Source organism: Pelodiscus sinensis, chromosome 8 (assembly GCF_049634645.1).
Source record: "Pelodiscus sinensis isolate JC-2024 chromosome 8, ASM4963464v1, whole genome shotgun sequence".
NCBI lineage: Eukaryota > Metazoa > Chordata > Testudines > Trionychidae > Pelodiscus > Pelodiscus sinensis.
This window is the reverse complement of record NC_134718.1, coordinates 1,273,983-1,291,463: the sequence shown is the minus strand read 5'-3', so window position 1 is coordinate 1,291,463 and position 17,481 is coordinate 1,273,983. Positions and strand designations below refer to the sequence as shown.

Here is a 17,481-nt window from a genome sequence, read left to right as displayed (position 1 = left end):
TAGTCGTAGGCGCTTCTCTGAGCCCTCGCGCCCCCCGGCAAGGAGCCAGGGGAGGGGCTGAATCCGGACTTGCTGTGGGGCAGGCCGGCGGCGGAGGTGTCTCTGCCGCTGCTGCTCTTGTAAAAGTTTGCTGGCTTAGATGAAAATTCTTTGAACCACAGACTCTGATCGCCAAGAGAGAGCTACTTGCACTTAACGCCATTGCCTGCAGGGGCGCGGGCCCCGCGAGGGGGGACGGGGCGCGGGCCCGCGAGGGGGGACGGGGCGAGGGGAGACGGGGCGCGGGCCTGCGAGGGGAGATGGGGCGCGGGCCTGCGAGGGGCGACGGGGCGCGGGGAGACGGGGCGCGGGGAGGAGGGGAGATGGGGCGCGGGGAGACGGGGCGCGGGGAGACGGGGCGCGGGCCTGCGAGGGGAGACAGGGCGCGGGGAAACGGGGCGCGGGCCCGCGAGGGGAGACGGGGCGCGGGGAGATGGGGCGCGGGCCCGCGAGGGGAGACGGGGCGCGGGGAGACGGGGCGCGGGCCCGTGAGGGGAGACGGGGCGCAGGGAGACGGGGCGCGGGCCCGCGAGGGGAGACGGGGCGCGGGCCCGTGAGGGGAGACGGGGCGCGGGGAGACGGGGCGCGGGCCCGTGAGGGGAGACGGGGCGCGGGGAGACGGGGCGCGGGCCCCGTGTCACTCTCCACCCGGCAAGGGGCACAGCTGTTTGGCGGATGGCAGCAAGGTTTGTGCGTTGAGTAGCTGATCCTCTCCCTAGGCAGGAACCGGGCCCTGGGGTGAAGGAGGCGCTTGCTTCAGAGTGGGAGCTGGCGTCTTGTGGGCGAGGACCAGGCTGGGCAACCCTTGTACCTGCCTTGCATTGTCGAGGGGGTGATGGGAGCGGGCCCAGGGAGCTGAGGGGGAGACGTGAGGCGCAGGGGAGCGGAACCGGCCAGCAGAGAGGTGCAGCGCTCGGAGGGCGAGGTTCGGCGCTTGGGCTCGCAGGAGAGGAGGTCGGTTAGGCACAGGACGTTTCCCTGATGGGGATGCCCGGGCAGTGCAGGCTCCGCAGTGAGAGAGCAGCCTGCGAACCGCTGGAGCAGCAGCACCATTAACCCCCTTCTGAACTAGGACTTGCTGTGGGTCCCCTCCGAGTCCATCCTCGTCCCCAGGCAGCCCGCGGGTGAAGTGCTTTTCCTTGTCCTTGCCCCCTCCTGAGACTGCGGCGGGAAGGGCGCCGGGCGGCTGGAGACGCTGGCACCCTTGGCCACGGATCGTTCGTGTTTCCGGAGGTGGCGGTGGGCGGGGAGTGTGCGTTCGGAGGCCGGGGGGCTGGGGTGGACACTGCTGAAGGGCTGGCCTCTGGCCAGCGCTGTTATCTGAACTGGGGTCAGATTCCCAAGCGGCGGTTAATGACACGGGAATCCCGTGCGGCCCGTCCCCCCGGCGTGCGTGGCGCTAATTGCTGCAGTGCCCGCGGTAGGGGCGGTGGCTCAGCGCCTGGGCTGATCTTTGCATCTTCAGAGCAAGACTCCCTCGGGTTCTGCCTGTTTGTGCAGGGCCTTGCCCGGGGCCGGGCCTGGCGCTGGGTTCAGGAACGCCTCTGGGTTTCCTGCTCTGGAGACAGGCAGGCGCGCTGGGAGGAAGAGAGGCTTTCCCACTGACGCCTGGTGCGAGCGCGGTGCAGAAACCCCAGTTCACCCAGGCCAGGTCTCCCTGCGCTCTGCCTGCCTGCGCGCTTGGGCCCGGGGATCCCGGTACAGCGTTTTCCAGTTGTATTTGGCCACGGAGCCCTTTGAAACTGGAAAGAATCTTGTGGAACCCCAGTAAGTCGTGCATGCAGCTCGGGAAGCTGAGCACAGCTCAGGAAGGCTGCTAATAAACAGCTGCTGACCACGGTCCTGAGCTCAGCAGTTGAATTGCAGAGATTTAAACACGAAACCCACAAGTAACGTGCGCACACGCGTGTTAACTCTCCGCTGTGATTGTGAGGGACTGTCCTTGTTTGCGCTTCGCAGGACTCGGGGGGGCCTCGAACGCCATTGGGGAGACGCTAGCCTGCGTGGGGTGTTGGGAGGTGGGGGGTGGAGCTGTCTGGGGGGGCTCCAGGCCCTCGCAGTGGGCTTGCTCCCCGTGTCCCCGCAGCCGGGTGCGTTCGCTTTTCCTAATGGGCAGTGCTGGCCCAGGGCCTGCCCGCGGCATGCTGACTTTGACACGCCGCCGCGCCCTGCTCTTCCCTGCTGCCCTCGCTCACCCAGCGCGGTTGGATCCCTCGCCGCCTGCTTGCTTTGCACACCAAGAAACCCGTGTCCTCGGGAGCTGGAGCACACAGGACACTTCCCGGGAGGCTGGGGGGCACGCTGGCAGCATGGGACGTGTCCCCTGCTTGGACAGACGGGGGCTAGAGGGCAGGGCCCCAGCCAGGTTCGTGTTAGGCGTGTCCCAAGTGGCCGTCAGCCCGTCTCCAGGAGGGCTGCTGCGGAGCATCGTGCGTTTTTGCTTGTGGCCTTGCCCGGCTTTGTTTGGATACAGGTGGGGAAGAAGGTTGCCTTCAAGTGGAATCCCTCTACAGAACGAATACTTGGAAGGGTTAAAGGTCTGAGCCAGGGCCAGGTGCCGGCTCTGTACTGGAGCCAGGGGCTTCCCTGTATGGCCCGCGTCAATTGATGAGCAAGAGCAGTTTGCAAAACAAAATCCCTGTGCCTTGTTTTCTTTCTGCTTCTTGTTTAAGCCCAAGCTTTCGAAATCCCCAAAGCACGTCGCCAGGGACAGCAGAAATCCAGGGGCCTTGACAATTCAGTGACCTGTGCTCTTTGTGTCTCGCTATTTGATTCGCTGCAGCACCTAAGCTTTTCCGTTAAATTGGGAAAACGTTCTCGCTTGCGCTGATGGCTTTGAATTTCACCTCTGACTGCTCGTGGGTTTCCTCTGCAGCCCCAAACTACCCCTCTTCTGCGGGGGAGCATTACGTGCACAGCTCGGCTGGCCCCCAGCACGAACCCGCCGAGGGGAGAGGCAGCTGCCCTGGGTGTGGGTTTCCCAAAGGAGAGAGGCGATGCTAGCAAAGGGCGTAATGAACATACCCGAGGGGTTTGCCTGCACAGCTCTGGCTCTGCTCCCCGCCCCTCCCAACTCCCTTCCTCTAGGGGCAAAATATTTGTGTAGACCAACCCAGTGGTGCCAATGACCACGGCTGTGTCTCGGCTGGGTACCTTGCGCGAGGAGTCCTCGGGGGGTGTGCGTGAGCCTGAGCAGTGGCCCCTGGTGTTCGCCTGCCCCACGGGGATACAAAGCAGGGCCCCTTTGAAGCTGTTTGTGGCCCCGCGGTTGGATGTGCTGGCGCAGGCATCTGCGTGGCTGCAGAAGCGGGAGGGGGGAAGGCTGCCCCTTGCGCCGCTCAGTCGGCTGGTATAAGTTTATAGCTATGTTTTGTTTCTTTTCAGGAGCTATGTAATCGTGGTGCTTAGCGTGGTCTGAAAGGAACAGAAACACTTAGCCTTGAACTTTTGTTCTGCTGCTGCGTCTTGTGCCTCTGAGGTACAAAACATACCTGTAAACTTATCATCTCTCTCTGATGTGCAGGGGCTCCCCCCGGAGAGGCTCTGGGGGTGGGCAAACCCCACGCTCCCCATGGCACTGGCAGATGGTGGGTTTTTGGAAACCCGCGGTGCAGCTAGGTTAGTGTGAAAGTCACCCCCCCGCGATCCCTCCCCTGCGCTCATTCGGCAAGGGGGTCCCAGGGGCCGTGCACCCCTGCAAACCAGGAGGAGCTGTAGCACGTGCAGTGCGCACGGGACGTCCCCCCGCCCCAGCTCTGGGCCTTCTACGGGCTCGGTCTGTGCCGCCGCCGCAGGAGTAGCTGGATTGGGGGAGCGCTGGGGCGGGGACCCCGCTGAACCCTCCAAGCCGCCGCGCCAGCACCCGGCCATGCACATCGCCTCGGCACACAGCTCGTTTGGCGGAGCGTTAATTGCTACACCAGCCCTGTTGCATAGCAACAGCTGTGTGTGTACAGCCGGCAGCTCCTGGCCCTGCCTCGCTCTGCCACCCGCTCCTGGGCTGGCCCTGGGCAAGCGGGCTCTGGGGGAAGCGGCAGGGCAGCAGGGCCAGGCCGGCCAGTAGCCACAGGGAGGGGGCGTTAAAACATGGCGGCAGCCCAGCGTGAGCGGCCTCAGACCTGGCCTAACGGGCAGCCCCCGTCTACCTCTGCCAGGTACAGCACAGCCCTCTGCCCCCTCCCCCGAGTGAATCTCCCTGAAAAGCCCCTCGGCCCCCACCCAGCCCCGCGAAGCCCCCTCGGCCCCGCGCGCCCATAGCTTCTCCAGAAAGCGCCTGACGGGAGCGTTCTCCAGGCTCTAGCGCCTAAGGGGCGCAGCGTGCCCCCGGCCCTGCACCCCGTCCGCAGCAAGAGGAATAGAGGGGTTACTGCTGCTCCGAGCCACAGCCCAGCATGTGCCCGATGTAGGTGGGGGGGGCGGGGGTCACCGCTTTGTCTGCTTCCTCCACGGTTCCCCACGCTCAGACTGCCCCTTCTCGGGGACCCCCCCGCTGGGCAGTGCCTACAGTCACAGGCCAGTAGGGAGCGCCCAACCAGCGTGGACTCCGGGCCCCAGGAGTGCACGGCCCCCCCCACGTGTCCCAGGGTCCTTAGATGGTTTAGTCTGAGCCCCCCTCTGGCTAACGCCGCCTTTCAGCCGCCCGGCAGCGGAGAATCCACCAGGGCCCCCAGCCTGGGTCTGAGCTCAGTGTCCCGGCGAGAGCGCTCCGGCACCCCATGGAGCCAGCTGGCTGCTCCCCCCCTTCCCCCAGCCTGGGTCTGAGCTCAGCGTCCGGGCGAGAGCGCTCCGGCACCCCATGGAGCCAGCTGGCTGCTCCCCCCCTTCCCCCAGCCTGGGTCTGAGCTCAGTGTCCCGGCGAGAGCGCTCCGGCACCCCATGGAGCCAGCTGGCTGCTCCCCCCTTCCCCCAGCCTGGGTCTGAGCTCAGCGTCCCGGCGAGAGCGCTCCGGCACCCCATGGAGCCAGCTGGCTGCTCCCCCCCTTCCCCCAGCCTGGGTCTGAGCTCAGCGTCCCGGCGAGAGCGCTCCGGCACCCCATGGAGCCAGCTGGCTGCTCCCCCCCTTCCCCCAGCCTGGGTCTGAGCTCAGTGTCCCGGCGAGAGCGCTCCGGCACCCCATGGAGCCAGCTGGCTGCTCCCCCCTTCCCCCAGCCTGGGTCTGAGCTCAGCGTCCCGGCGAGAGCGCTCCGGCACCCCATGGAGCCAGCTGGCTGCTCCCCCCCTTCCCCCAGCCTGGGTCTGAGCTCAGCGTCCCGGCGAGAGCGCTCTGGAACCCCATGGAGCCAGCTGGCTGCTCCCCCCTTCCCCCAGCCTGGGTCTGAGCTCAGCGTCCCGGCGAGAGCGCTCCGGCACCCCATGGAGCCAGCTGGCTGCTCCCCCCCTTCCCCCAGCCTGGGTCTGAGCTCAGCGTCCCGGCGAGAGCGCTCTGGCACCCCATGGAGCCAGCTGGCTGCTCCCCCCTTCCCCCAGCCTGGGTCTGAGCTCAGCGTCCCGGCGAGAGCGCTCCGGCACCCCATGGAGCCAGCTGGCTGCTCCCCCCCTTTGGGAGGCGGGGCCAGGGCCACGATGGGCAGGTACCCGGGTGCCAACGGGCCCCCAGACACGAGTGCTCACAAAGCGGCCCCGCCCCCCGTGTGGGAGCCCCTGGGCAGGCTACCAAACCAGAGCCAGAGGGGCGAGGCACGTGCTCGCCGCTGTCCTGCTTAGGCCTGGGAATGTCCCCCCCCCCCCAGGCCACAGCCCTCTACCCCTGCACACAGTGCTGCAACCACTAGGGAGCACACCCCCTTCCCCGCAGCAGGGCATGCAGAGCTCTGCCCCCGGCTAGCTCCGGAGCTGGGCAGGGCGAGGGGAGCAGTGTGAAACCGGAGCACTCGGAACAGCGTGTGCCCCATGGAGGCAGACTCGCTGGGGGGGAGGGGGGGGGGGGCAGTTTATCAATGACCCCCCCCCCCCTTTACTTAGAAACGTGCAAATGCTTCTCCTCGCTGTCAATCCTAGCGCCAGGGGAGCTGGGAGAGACCCGGCTGGGTGGCACTGGGGGGAACGAAGCCGAGCCAGGTCACCCCGGGAGCAGTGCGTGAACCCCCCCCCCCCCCCCCGCTCTTCCCATGCGCCAGGGGAGCTGGGAGAGACCCGGCTGGGTGGCACTGGGGGGAACGAAGCCGAGCCAGGTCACCCCGGGAGCAGTGCGTGAACCCCCCCCGCTCTTCCCATGCACCAGGGGAGCTGGGAGAGACCCGGCTGGGTGGCACTGGGGGGAACGAAGCCGAGCCAGGTCACCCCGGGAGCAGTGCGTGAACCCCCCCCGCTCTTCCCATGCACCAGGGGAGCTGGGAGAGACCCGGCTGGGTGGCACTGGGGGGAACGAAGCCGAGCCAGGTCACCCCGGGAGCAGTGCGTGAACCCCCCCCCCCCCGCTCTTCCCATGCGCCAGGGGAGCTGGGAGAGACCGGGCTGGGTGGCACTGGTGGGAACGAAGCCGAGCCAGGTCACCCCGGGAGCAGTGCGTGAACCCCCCCCCCCGCTCTTCCCATGCGCCAGGGGAGCTGGGAGAGACCCGGCTGGGTGGCACTGGGGGGAACGAAGCCGAGCCAGGTCACCCCGGGAGCAGTGCGTGAACCCCCCCCCCCGCTCTTCCCATGCAGCAGGGGAGCAGCCGGCCGGCGACGGGGCTGTACAGAGCTGTGCCCTGGCTGGGTGGACTGCAGGGCAGCTAGACGGCGGCGTGGCCGGCGGCTCGAGGGCCGGGGAGCAGCCGCTATCGAAGGCAGCGGCCCGGGGGGCGGTCGGGGGGCGGTTTTGTTCAGCATCTTCACTAACGGCCTGGCTGGGAGGTGGGTCGCACCCTCCCCAAGTGCGCAGATGGCACTGAGCGGGGGGGATGCGCTGCCAGGTAGGGATAGAGCCGTGGGGCAGGCAGAGCCCTCAGGAGTCACCACTCAGCCGCCCAGCCAGGCCTCTGTCCAGCCAGCACTTACGCATGGCCCCAGGGGTGCCCTGGGGCTGCCAGGTGTCCGCTATTGGACCAGACAGTCCGGTATCTGCGCCTCTGTCCGCTAAAAATGTCAGAAAATACCAGACACGTGCAATGTCGGTATTTTCTGGTTCTCCGGCTGGGCGCCCAACGGAAGCCGGGCAGGGGCAGGGGGAGTGGCTGGGAGGTGGGGCCACAATCGGCACTGGGAGCCTGTGGTTGGGTGCAGAAGCCAGGCGGGGGTGGGGCCAGTGGCTGGGGGGCGGGGCGTGATCGGGGCTGGGAGCCTGTGGTTGGGTGCAGAAGCCAGGTGGGGGCGGGGCCAGTGGCTGGGGGCGGGGCGTGATCGGGGCTGGGAGCCTGTGGTTGGGTGCAGAAACCATGCGGGGGCAGGGCCAGTGGCTGGGGGGCGGGGCATGATCGGGGCTGGGAGCCTGTGCTTGGGTGCAGAAGCCAGGCGGGGGCGGGGCCAGTGGCTGGGGGGCGGGGCATGATCGGGGCTGGGAGCCTGTGGTTGGGTGCAGAAGCCAGGCGGGGGCAGGGCCAGTGGCTGGGGGGCGGGGCATGATCGGGGCTGGGAGCCTGTGGTTGGGTGCAGAAGCCAGGCGGGGGCGGGGCCAGTGGCTGGGGGGCAGGGCGTGATCGGGGCTGGGAGCCTGTGGTTGGGTGCAGAAGCCAGGCGGGGGCGGGGCCAGTGGCTGGGGGGGCGGGGCGTGATCGGGGCTGGGAGCCTGTGGTTGGGTGCAGAAGCCAGGCGGGGGCGGGGCCAGTGGCTGGGGGGCGGGGCGTGATCGGGGCTGGGAGCCTGTGGTTGGGTGCAGAAGCCAGGCGGGGGCAGGGCCAGTGGCTGGGGGGCGGGGCGTGATCGGGGCTGGGAGCCTGTGGTTGGGTGCAGAAGCCAGGCGGGGGCGGGGCCAGTGGCTGGGGGGCGGGGCGTGATCGGGGCTGGGAGCCTGTGCTTGGGTGCAGAAGCCAGGCGGGGGCGGGGCCAGTGGCTAGGGGGTGGGGCGTGATCGGGGCTGGGAGCCTGTGCTTGGGTGCAGAAGCCAGGCGGGGGCGGGGCCAGTGGCTGGGGGGCGGGGCTAGGAGCCTGTGGTTGGGTGCAGAAGCCAGGCGGGGGCGGGGCCAGTGGCTGGGGGGCGGGGCTAGGAGCCTGTGGTTGGGTGCAGAAGCCAGGCGGGGGCGGGGCCAGTGGCTGGGGGGCGGGGCGTGATCGGGGCTGGGAGCCTGTGCTTGGGTGCAGAAGCCAGGCGGGGGCGGGGCCAGTGGCTGGGGGGCGGGGCTAGGAGCCTGTGGTTGGGTGCAGAAGCCAGGCGGGGGCGGGGCCAGTGGCTGGGGGGCGGGGCTAGGAGCCTGTGGTTGGGTGCAGAAGCCAGGCGGGGGCGGGGCCAGTGGCTGGGGGGCGGGGCGTGATCGGGGCTGGGAGCCTGTGGTTGGGTGCAGAAGCCAGGCGGGGGCAGGGCCAGTGGCTGGGGGCCGGGGCGTGATCGGGGCTGGGAGCCTGTGGTTGGGTGCAGAAGCCAGGCGGGGGCGGGGCCAGTGGCTGGGGGGCGGGGCTAGGAGCCTGTGGTTGGGTGCAGAAGCCAGGCGGGGGCGGGGCCAGTGGCTGGGGGGCGGGGCTGGGAGCCTGTGGTTGGGTGCAGAAGCCAGGCGGGGGCGGGGCCAGTGGCTGGGGGGCGGGGCTAGGAGCCTGTGGTTGGGTGCAGAAGCCAGGCGGGGGCGGGGCCAGTGGCTGGGGGGCGGGGCTGGGAGCCTGTGGTTGGGTGCAGAAGCCAGGTGGGGGCGGGGCCAGTGGCTGGGGGGCGGGGCTGGGAGCCTGTGGTTGGGTGCAGAAGCCAGGCGGGGGCAGGGCCAGTGGCTGGGGGGCGGGGCTGGGAGCCTGTGGTTGGGTGCAGAAGCCAGGTGGGGGCGGGGCCAGTGGCTGGGGGGCGGGGCTGGGAGCCTGTGGTTGGGTGCAGAAGCCGGGTGGGGTGGGGACGGGGGCTGGGAGTGACGCCGTGGGGAGGGGGAAGCCCCGTCCCTGCCCCGGGCGCTGTTCCAGCGTGTTGTGGCGCCGTGGGGCGGGAGAGGAGCCCGCGGGCGCTTTGTGGTTGCATTTAGGCGCCTTCCAGGGGCTGTCAGTCACCTTCCCACCCATGGTCGCCCCCCCGCCCCGCCGTGGTGTTGTCCTGGGGTCTGCCTCTCTCTGCTTTGGGTCGCAGGTCTGCTGCCTCCCCCTTGGTTCCCAGCTTGGTGGCTCTCGCCAGTAGCCGCACACGGGGTGTGTTCCGGGGGGGCGGGGGGGGGTTGGCTCTACAGATTTTTAGCCCGTGTGCTCAGTATTTTTTGGGAGACCATCTGGCAGCCCTGCTGCTGACTCCTCTCCAGCCTCACCCGCTGGAACCCCCGGGCCCTTGTGTGCAGAACGGCTGCCCAGCCCGTCGGCCCCCAGCCTGTACCAGTGCTCGGGATTCTCCCCTCCCACGGGCAGGACTCTCACTTGTCCTTGTTGAACCTCATCCGATTTCTTTTGGCCCAGCCCTCCAATGCGTCCAGGTCTCTCTGGGCCCCATTGCCAGGTGGCCGAACAAGGAGCGATGGGCTCAAGTTGCAGGGGGGGAGGCCTAGGTGGGAGATCAGGACAAGCTCTTTCCCTAGGCGGGTGGGAAGCGCTGGGCTGGGTTCCCTGGGGAGGGTGGAATCTCCATCCCTAGGGGTGTTGAAGTCCCTACTTGGCAGAGCCCTGGCCAGGTGATTGAGTTGGGCTGGCCCTGCTGTGGGCAGGGGGCTGGACTCTCTGGCTCCTGAGGGCTCTGCCCGCCCTGGGTTTCTAGGAGCACCGGGGGGCGGGGGAGGGGGCCATGCAGAAGCCCAAAGGGGCTACGAGTTTTGCAGCCACCAAACTGTCACCCCGCCCAGGAAGTTCCTTGCTGGCTAGAAGGGGTCGCGGGGCCCGGGCGGCTGGTGTCCTGGGGCAGGACCGGCTGCCACCAGGCTGGGGATGCGACTGTCGCTTCCAGCATTTAATGGCGCCTGACCCAGACTGGGGCGAGCCTGGAACGTCCCCCCACAAGTGGCCGCTGCGCAGCAGGGAGGGGCGGTAGAGCCAGCGCTAGGTGGGGGCCGAGCCTGCGCCTGCCTACGGTGCTCAGGCAGGGCTTGGCCTGCAGACCGGCCCCTTGCCCAGCGGTGCATGGAGCAGGACGCAGCCTGGGAGCGCAGCAGCGAGCTCAGTGCTGGGGCCAGGGTCTCGGAGGCTCCTGGAGATGGGGTCGGGGTGGGAGGCTGGCGGCCAGCAGCGCCACGCAAGGCACAGCAGATGTCTGCCAGTCCCCAGGAGGGCGATAGACCCCGGCTCCGTGCTCTGCCTCCCGCGTGAGCCCCTGGCTGAGCGTGCCGGGTGCGGAGCCCAGTGCCGTGGTGCACGTGGGGGGCTGGAGGCTGGGGGCTGCACCGGCCCTTGGCGGTTCTCTGCTCTGACTGTCTGTCTCTCCCTCTCTCTAGCGAGGACGCAGCAGAGACCCTGGCACTAGACTCTGGCGCCCAGCCCAAGTCTCCCCTGGAGAAGTTCATGGTCAGGCTGTGCACGCACCACCAGAAGCAGTTCATCCGGGTGCTGAGCGACATCTACACCGAGGGGCAGCCAGGCTCGGAGGGGCCGCCGGCGCCCGGGCCCCAAGCCATGGACGTCGCGACCTGCAGCCAGCCAAGCCCGGAGAGCCGGAAGAAGTCTGCTCCCTGTTGTGAACTGAGGCCCCCGCCGGACTCAGACCGAGCCCCCCTGGCTCTTCCCAGCCCCCTGTGCACAGCGGGGCCAGCCCCGAAGCCGCCCGCAGAAGGGAGACCCCTGGACAGAACGGAGAATTTCAGCTCCGCTTTCAAACGGGACTTCTCCGAGCTCGCCGCTCCCAGGGCCAGCGCTGTGAGCCCAAAGGACTGCTCCGCCCACGGATACCTCACCGCCTCCAACTCCCAGCCCCAGCCCCCTGGGCACGAGCCGGACGACGACAAGGAGCAGAGCCAAGGCAAGACGCTAGCGGACAAAGGGGCCAACGGGCGGGGCGCTGAGGGCGGGGCGGAGGGCTGCCTCCCGTTCCGCGCCTTCCCCGAGGAGGGCTGGGACTCGGGGTTCCCCGTCAGCCCCCCCCGGAGAGCGGACAAGGAGAACGCTTTACAGTGCAGCTCCAAAGCTGCTCTGCTCCAGGAGCTAGAAACCAGCGAACAAGATGCAAGACCAAAGCAAGAAAGCCACCTCCACGCCCTGGGCAAGACGCGGGCGGGCGGGCACGGCCACGCGGGCGACAAGAGTCCCTGTGAGGGGTGGCTGGGCCCTGCGCCCGCGCCCGCCGTGCACAAAGCCTCCGGCGGCCGCTCCCGCACTAAGGCCGGGGCCTCTGCCGCCCGGGCGGCTCGCAAGAACAAACGGGCCTCGGGGCTGAGGATCAACGACTACGACAACCAGTGCGACGTGGTCTACATCAGCCAGCCCATCACGGAGTGCCGCACGGAGAGCCAGCGGCCGGCCGGCTCCCGGAGGACCGCCCGCAAGAGCACCCGCGGGTACTACTTCAACGGGGAGTGCTGCGAGCTGCCCACGGTCCGCACGCTGGCCAGAGGCTCCCGGGGCGAGGACAGGGGGCCCGGGCCGGCCCGGCGGCCGGAAGCAGGCGTGAGCGCGGAGGGAGCTCAGGCTGCAGGGAGAGAGGCCGAGAAGAGAACGTCTCTCAGGCTCCTGTCCCCGGGCGCTGCCCCCAGCCGCGAAGCCGAGAAGGAGCCTGGCCCGGGCAGCGCGCTGGGCTCCAGGGAGGCTGCTCGCCCAGAGCCGCTGCTAGCCCCCCATGCCGACAGCCCCCCGGAGGGCGGCTCGGCCACCTCGCCGCCTCTGGCCAACGGCCCCCCTGCCGCTGACGGGCGCCAGGAGACGACCTGCCAGCTGCTGCAGGGGCCGGAAGCGAGCCAGGCTGGCAGCAGTGCTGACCCCTGCGGGGATGCTGGGCCCACGGAGCGCAGCAGGGAGGCTGCAGACTCCACGCCTCTGTCTGCACCGCAAGCAGCTGGTGGGGAGCAAGGTTCAGAAATACAGCTGGCCCCCGCGCCTCCTGCCGGCCCGGCCCCCGCGCCTCCTGCCGGTACAGACCAGGAGCCTCCCATGCAGCTCTCAGTGACCTTGGGGCCTGAGGGGCCTGAGACCTTGGGGCTGGAGCGGCTGGGGCCCGAGGCGCTGGAGACCTTGGGGCCCGAGGCGCCGGAGCAGCTGGGGCCCGAGGCGCCGGAGCAGCTGGGGCCCGAGGCGCTGGAGAGCTTGGGGCCCGAGGTGCTGGGGCCCGAGGCACCGGAGAGCTTGGGGCCCGAGGTGCCGGAGCAGCTGGGGTCCGAGGTGCTGGGGCCCGAGGCGCCAGAGACCTTGGGGCTCGAGGCGCCGGAGACCTTGGGGCCTGAGGCGCCGGAGCAGCTGGGGTCCGAGGCGCCGGAGAGCTTGGGGTCCGAGGCGCCGGAGCAGCTGGGGTCCGAGGCGCCGGAGCAGCTGGGGTCCGAGGCGCCGGAGCAGCTGGGGTCCGAGGCGCCGGAGCAGCTGGGGTCCGAGGCGCCGGAGAGCTTGGGGCCCGAGGCACCGGAGAGCTTGGGGCCTGAGGTGCCAGAGCAGCTGGAACCCAAGAGTCTGGAGAGCTTGGGGCCTGAGCCTGCGAACTTGCTGTCTGCAGAGGTGCCCGGAAGCGCCCCTCCCAGCGCAGAAGCCAAAGGCAGGGGGGTGCGGGGAAGTCCCCCAGGGCAAGGGGAGGCCCTGCCAGCCACCGCCAAGTGCAGCAGGCCCTCGGCCAGGGAGAGTGCGGCAGGTGGCAGCCGGCCGAGCGACGGCCATGCAGGCGAAATGCCCCCAGGAGCGGACTCTTCCGAGCCGGGGGGCCAGGGGGCCACCTCGCCCGGAGCCAGCCCAGAGCGGAAGCAAAAGAAAGGCAGGAGAGCTCTGGTGGCGTCCGACCGACGGCTCCGCAGCCAGCAGTGCCAGCCGCCCCCGTCTGCTGCTCCCACCGCTCTGCAGCTTCCCTGCCTTCAGATCAGGCTTCTGAAACGGCCCGGGGCAAAGCGCTTCCGGAGGGAGGTGCAGCTGCACGGGGCAGCGTCCGTGTGCTTCCCGCAGGGCTCCTTCCACAAAGCGCTGCTGAGGAACATCCAGGCTCCAGGCTCTAAGAGGGCCCTGGGGAGGGGGCCCAAGCAGCGGGGAAGAGGCGAAGGGGGCATGACCACTAGGCAAACCTACAGAAGCCGGCTGGCCAACGAGGGCGCCGTGGCGAGGGAAGGGCCATCGAGAGAGGGCTCCCCCACGACGGGCGGCCCCAGCCAGTCCGGGGAGAAGCTTGAGATCTGTGTGGAGGCCAATTCCGACAAGAGAAGCGTTCTGCTCCCGAGGGACAGTGGGGCAGGGGCCCAGGGGGCAGAGCAATCGGCCAGGAAAGCAGGTGATGGGGACGCCCCGGCGGACACTGCTGTAGACACAGGACAGGTGCAGCAGCAAGACCTGAGCAGTTCGCCTCCGGGTGCTAGGGGGAAAAGTGGAAGCAAAGCTCCCCCAGCAAAGAGTTGGAAGCATAAATCGCTGGCCCTGCCCGTCTACAACCTGAGGCACTCCCCTGCACCTCTGGAGGCTGCCAAGAAGAGCCCGGAGGCTTTGCAGGTAACCCCGAGCCAGCAGGAAGAGGCCAGCTCGGGGCACCCAGACCCGCTGGGTTGGAAGGAAGTGGACCCGCCGGCTGAGGACAGACCCAAGTTTGTGGAGTGGTGTGCGGAGGAGGAGACCCAGGAGCTGATCGCTGATTTCAATGCCCAGTACGCGAGAGTCCAGAGGGGCTGGATTCAGCTGGAGAGAGAGGCCCAGCCAGCTCCCAAGGCGAAGAACAAAGCCGACAAGCTGAAGGAGATTTGGAAAAGCAAGAAAAGGACCCGCAAGTGTCGAGCGTCTCTGGAGGCTCAGAAGCTCTCCCCCGTCCAGATGCTGTTTCTGAAGGCCTTCAAGCTGTCCAACGTCTGCCGCTGGTTCTTGGAGACGACGGAGACCCGGTCGCTGGTCATTGTGAAGAAACTCAACACCCGTCTTCCAGGAGATGTCCCCCCCATCAAGATCCCCCTGCAGAAGTTTTGCTCAGCCGGCTTGTACCCCAGCTCGCTGCAAGCAGAACGCTTGAAAAAACACCTCAAGAAGTTTGCTGCGGCGACCCCGGCTAAAAATAACCTGAAGAACCAGAAGCTGTGGGCCAGGCTCCGGGAGGGCGCCGACCGAGCGGAGCCCGAGGGAGCCGCCAGTCCCAGCCAGCCAGCCCCGTGCAAAGCCAGCTCAGGAGCAGAGGGCGAGGAGAGAAAGGTGCAGCCCCCGCCCAGCCTGCCGGCGCAGGCCAGCACGCGGATCCTGCGGAAATACTCCAACCTGAGGGGCAAGCTGCGAGCGCAGCAGCGGCTGGGGAGGGGCGAGGGGGCAGCGGAGCTCTCCTCCGTGGAGAGTAAGCCGAGCCGCAAGAGCGTCTGCATCAACCCGCTGATGTCGCCGAAGCTGGCCCTGCAAGTCAAAGCAGACGTGTTCCCGGCCAAGCCCGCGCCCGCGGAAGCAGCAGCCAAGGGGAGAAAAGGGAAGAGCCGGCCCCAGGAGGGTGCCCCGCCCAAAGCTGCCCCTCGGCCGGGCAGGAAGAGAACGCTGCGGGAGAGCAGTGGCGTGCCAGGGCCGTCCCCCTCCTCCAGCAGAGACAGGCCTCCGGCCCCCAAGGGCAGCAAAGCCAAGGCTCCTGCCCCCAGGAAGCAGGCTGCCGTGGGGCGGAGCCAGCCGCCCGAGAGGCGAGGCTCTGTGGGAGAGAGGAGAGCCCCCGGAAGGCAGCTTGGCAAAGGCAGGCTCCCCCTCCCAAAGGTCAAAGGGCCCCCCCCCAAAAGAGCAGCGCCACCCCCCAGCCACGAGGGGCCCTCCAAGTCTCCGAAGGCGAAGCCCGGCGCGGCGCCCTCCGCCCGGTCGCACAGAGCAGCCGAGAAGCCCAGTGGCGGGAAGGCCCTGACGCGCTCCATGAAGAAAGTCCAGGAGAGCAGCGCGCCGCAGGGCAAGCGGAAGTCCAGGGCCAAAGGGGACAGTGCGCACAGCAAGCGGCCGCGGCCGGATGCAAAATAACAGCGCCGGCGGCCACCGCGAGCCCCCTGCGGCCAGGCAGGGCCTGGAGCTGCTTCCGTGAGCTGTAGCGAGCCTTTCCGGCCGCGCAGCGCCAGGCCCCCGTCTCGGCCTCCGCCGGGGCAGCGGGAAGCGGCTGCAAGGTGCCCGTGCCCGGGTCGGAAGCGTGGAGCCAGGCAGTGCCTTATTCACTTTGCAAAGCGAGCGAGCGCCCGGCGCGGCTGCGGGCGGGAGGCGTGCGTTTGATACTTGATGCACAAGCACTTGTACTGTAGCGGGCAGGAAGCACCTCCATGCGCACACCGTAGCTTTGAGCAGCCTCGAGGGGCGCACAAGCCCTTCCCCGCCCCCGGACTGGCGGAGAGGCGCTAGAAACCAAACCAAAAGCTTTTTCCTTCTGGCCCCAGAGGGAAGGGGCAAGGGGGCCCGGCTCCCTTCCTTAGCACCGGCTGGCGCTCCGGAGGGCTGGGACCTGTTGAAAGATCCGACTGTTGGCCACTTGGGTGTAGTTTCTGGTCGCCAGGGTTAGACAGCGAGTCCTGGGCCCGGGGGGTTCCTGCTTGGGGTGGGGTGCTAGTTCTGTAGCATGTACAGCGGGCTGCAGGCCCGGCGGGTCGCTTCCTTCGGGGGACTCTTGGCCCCGGGTGCCCCGCCCCGCCCCCTGGCATTTCTGCTTGCTCTGGCGGTGGCGTTTCACCGAGTCTTCAGGTCTGTTCCTTCCTGTGAAAAGCCGGGCGGCTTCCGCCGGTCAGTCACTCAGTCTGTGTGAAAGGTGAACCCCCCCCCCCCCCCCGCACGCGCACACACACACGCCTGGTTTTTAGGGCAAAAATGTGGAGAACGAGGAGCTCTAGCGCCTCCCGTGCTTTTCTTTATTGACTTCAATCACGTTTGAAAGGGAAGCGAAGCTGGTTTGCCCCTGCCAGCGTGGTGGTTCCTCCTGCGAGCAGCCCGGGGGTCGGGAAGGGCTAATCCACACCAGCCAGGCGCTGGAAGGCCGAGGGCCCCCGCTGGACCTGCACACCCTCCGCCTCCTGCCGCAGCTGTTGGTGGCGGAGCTGGCGGGGGTGGGGGTGGGGGTGGGGAGCTTTCTAGTGAACATGCCCCCCCGCCCCGGTGTGAGCCGCTGCGTCAGCTCCCGCTCGGTGCCTAAGTTGAAAAAATCAAGGCCAGCCGCTCCGGGAGCCAGGACAAAAGGGCTGTTTGCACAAGTTTCTAAGCAAACTTCCTCCCATTCGCACCTGAAATCTCCTGCCCTTTGAGAATGGCTCCAGCCGGCAGTGTCAGGCGGATGTGTGCTCCCCGGGCAGCGTCGCGGCCCCGACCCGCCGTCCTGCAGGCACAGCCCGGTAATGGCTTGGCCCTTGGCCGTGAGGACTCCCTCGCGCTCGGGCCCGGCGGGGTGTGGAGGGGCGCCCGGGAACCATGCTGGATTATTTGGTGAATCGTGCTGCCAGAGTCCCGGCTGGCCAGGGGTGCGGCGCTGATTCCCGGGCAGTGCTGCCGTGTCTGTTCCCAGCCCCGTGCCAGAACCCCCCGTCAACGCCTAGGCCGGTGAGCTAGGCGCTCCAAGCGCTCACCCAGGGCAGTTCACCCCGCCCGGCCTGGAGTAGCCCTGGCGGCGTTAATGTCCCGCGAGAGTGCGAGTGGGCAGGGTACTGGCTGCCAGATCTGGGGGCCGGCTCCACGTACCACGGCCGGCACGCTCTCTGCCCGGGCTGTGGGGAGCAGGCAGCGTTTCCCACGGGACGCTGGGGCGTGGCTCGGTCTGGCCGTGGGCCCTTCCTGGGAACAGGGCAGCTGTGCCCCCTGCTAGTGGGGGGGGACAGGCGTGGGAAACGAGAGACTCTTCTCCAGAGGCCCCACCCGTCTCCTTGCCCCTCCCTCCTGCGCGATGGGGCGGGAGCAGGGCTGTTTGCCCAGGATGGGGAGATCTCAGACAGGAGCCCGAGACTGGTGGGGCTGGAGCAGACTCAGCAGGGGAGTGGCCCCCGGGCAGTGCGGACACTTCCTGAGGTGGCCAGGCCCTCGGGTCGCTGGAAGGGGCGCGGCGTGATGCTCAGAGCTTGCCCCGCGCCTCCGAAAGCAGGAGTGTCTGGCTGCAGCCAGCGGGGCGGGGCGGGCGCAGGGGCCGGGGGGAGCAGGCCCAAGGAATTGCAGCTCTCGGCCATGCAGCAAACGCTATTTATTTATTTATTTATTGGGGGTGGGGGTGGGGGTGGGGCAGGGATGGGCGGCTGGCAGGGCCCGTACTGCTATCACCCCCCGGGGCGTGGAATGGGCAGCTCCATGGGCGGCCGGTCAGGGCCCCGCAGCGGCGGGTTGCTGCCCGTCTTGGGGGCTGGTGACG

The 17,481-nt window shown here is 68.7% G+C and overlaps 1 protein-coding gene across 1 annotated transcript; it reads left to right on the top strand.

Annotated features, from left to right (window-relative positions):
* Positions 1-3,426: 3,426 nt before the first annotated feature.
* LOC102449756 (uncharacterized) lies at positions 3,427-17,481 on the top strand. Its single transcript, XM_075934483.1, has 2 exons — positions 3,427-3,517; positions 10,496-17,481. The coding sequence occupies exon 2, from the start codon at positions 10,563-10,565 to the stop codon at positions 15,132-15,134; it is 4,572 nt and encodes a 1,523-aa protein (XP_075790598.1). The 5' UTR covers positions 3,427-3,517; positions 10,496-10,562; the 3' UTR covers positions 15,135-17,481.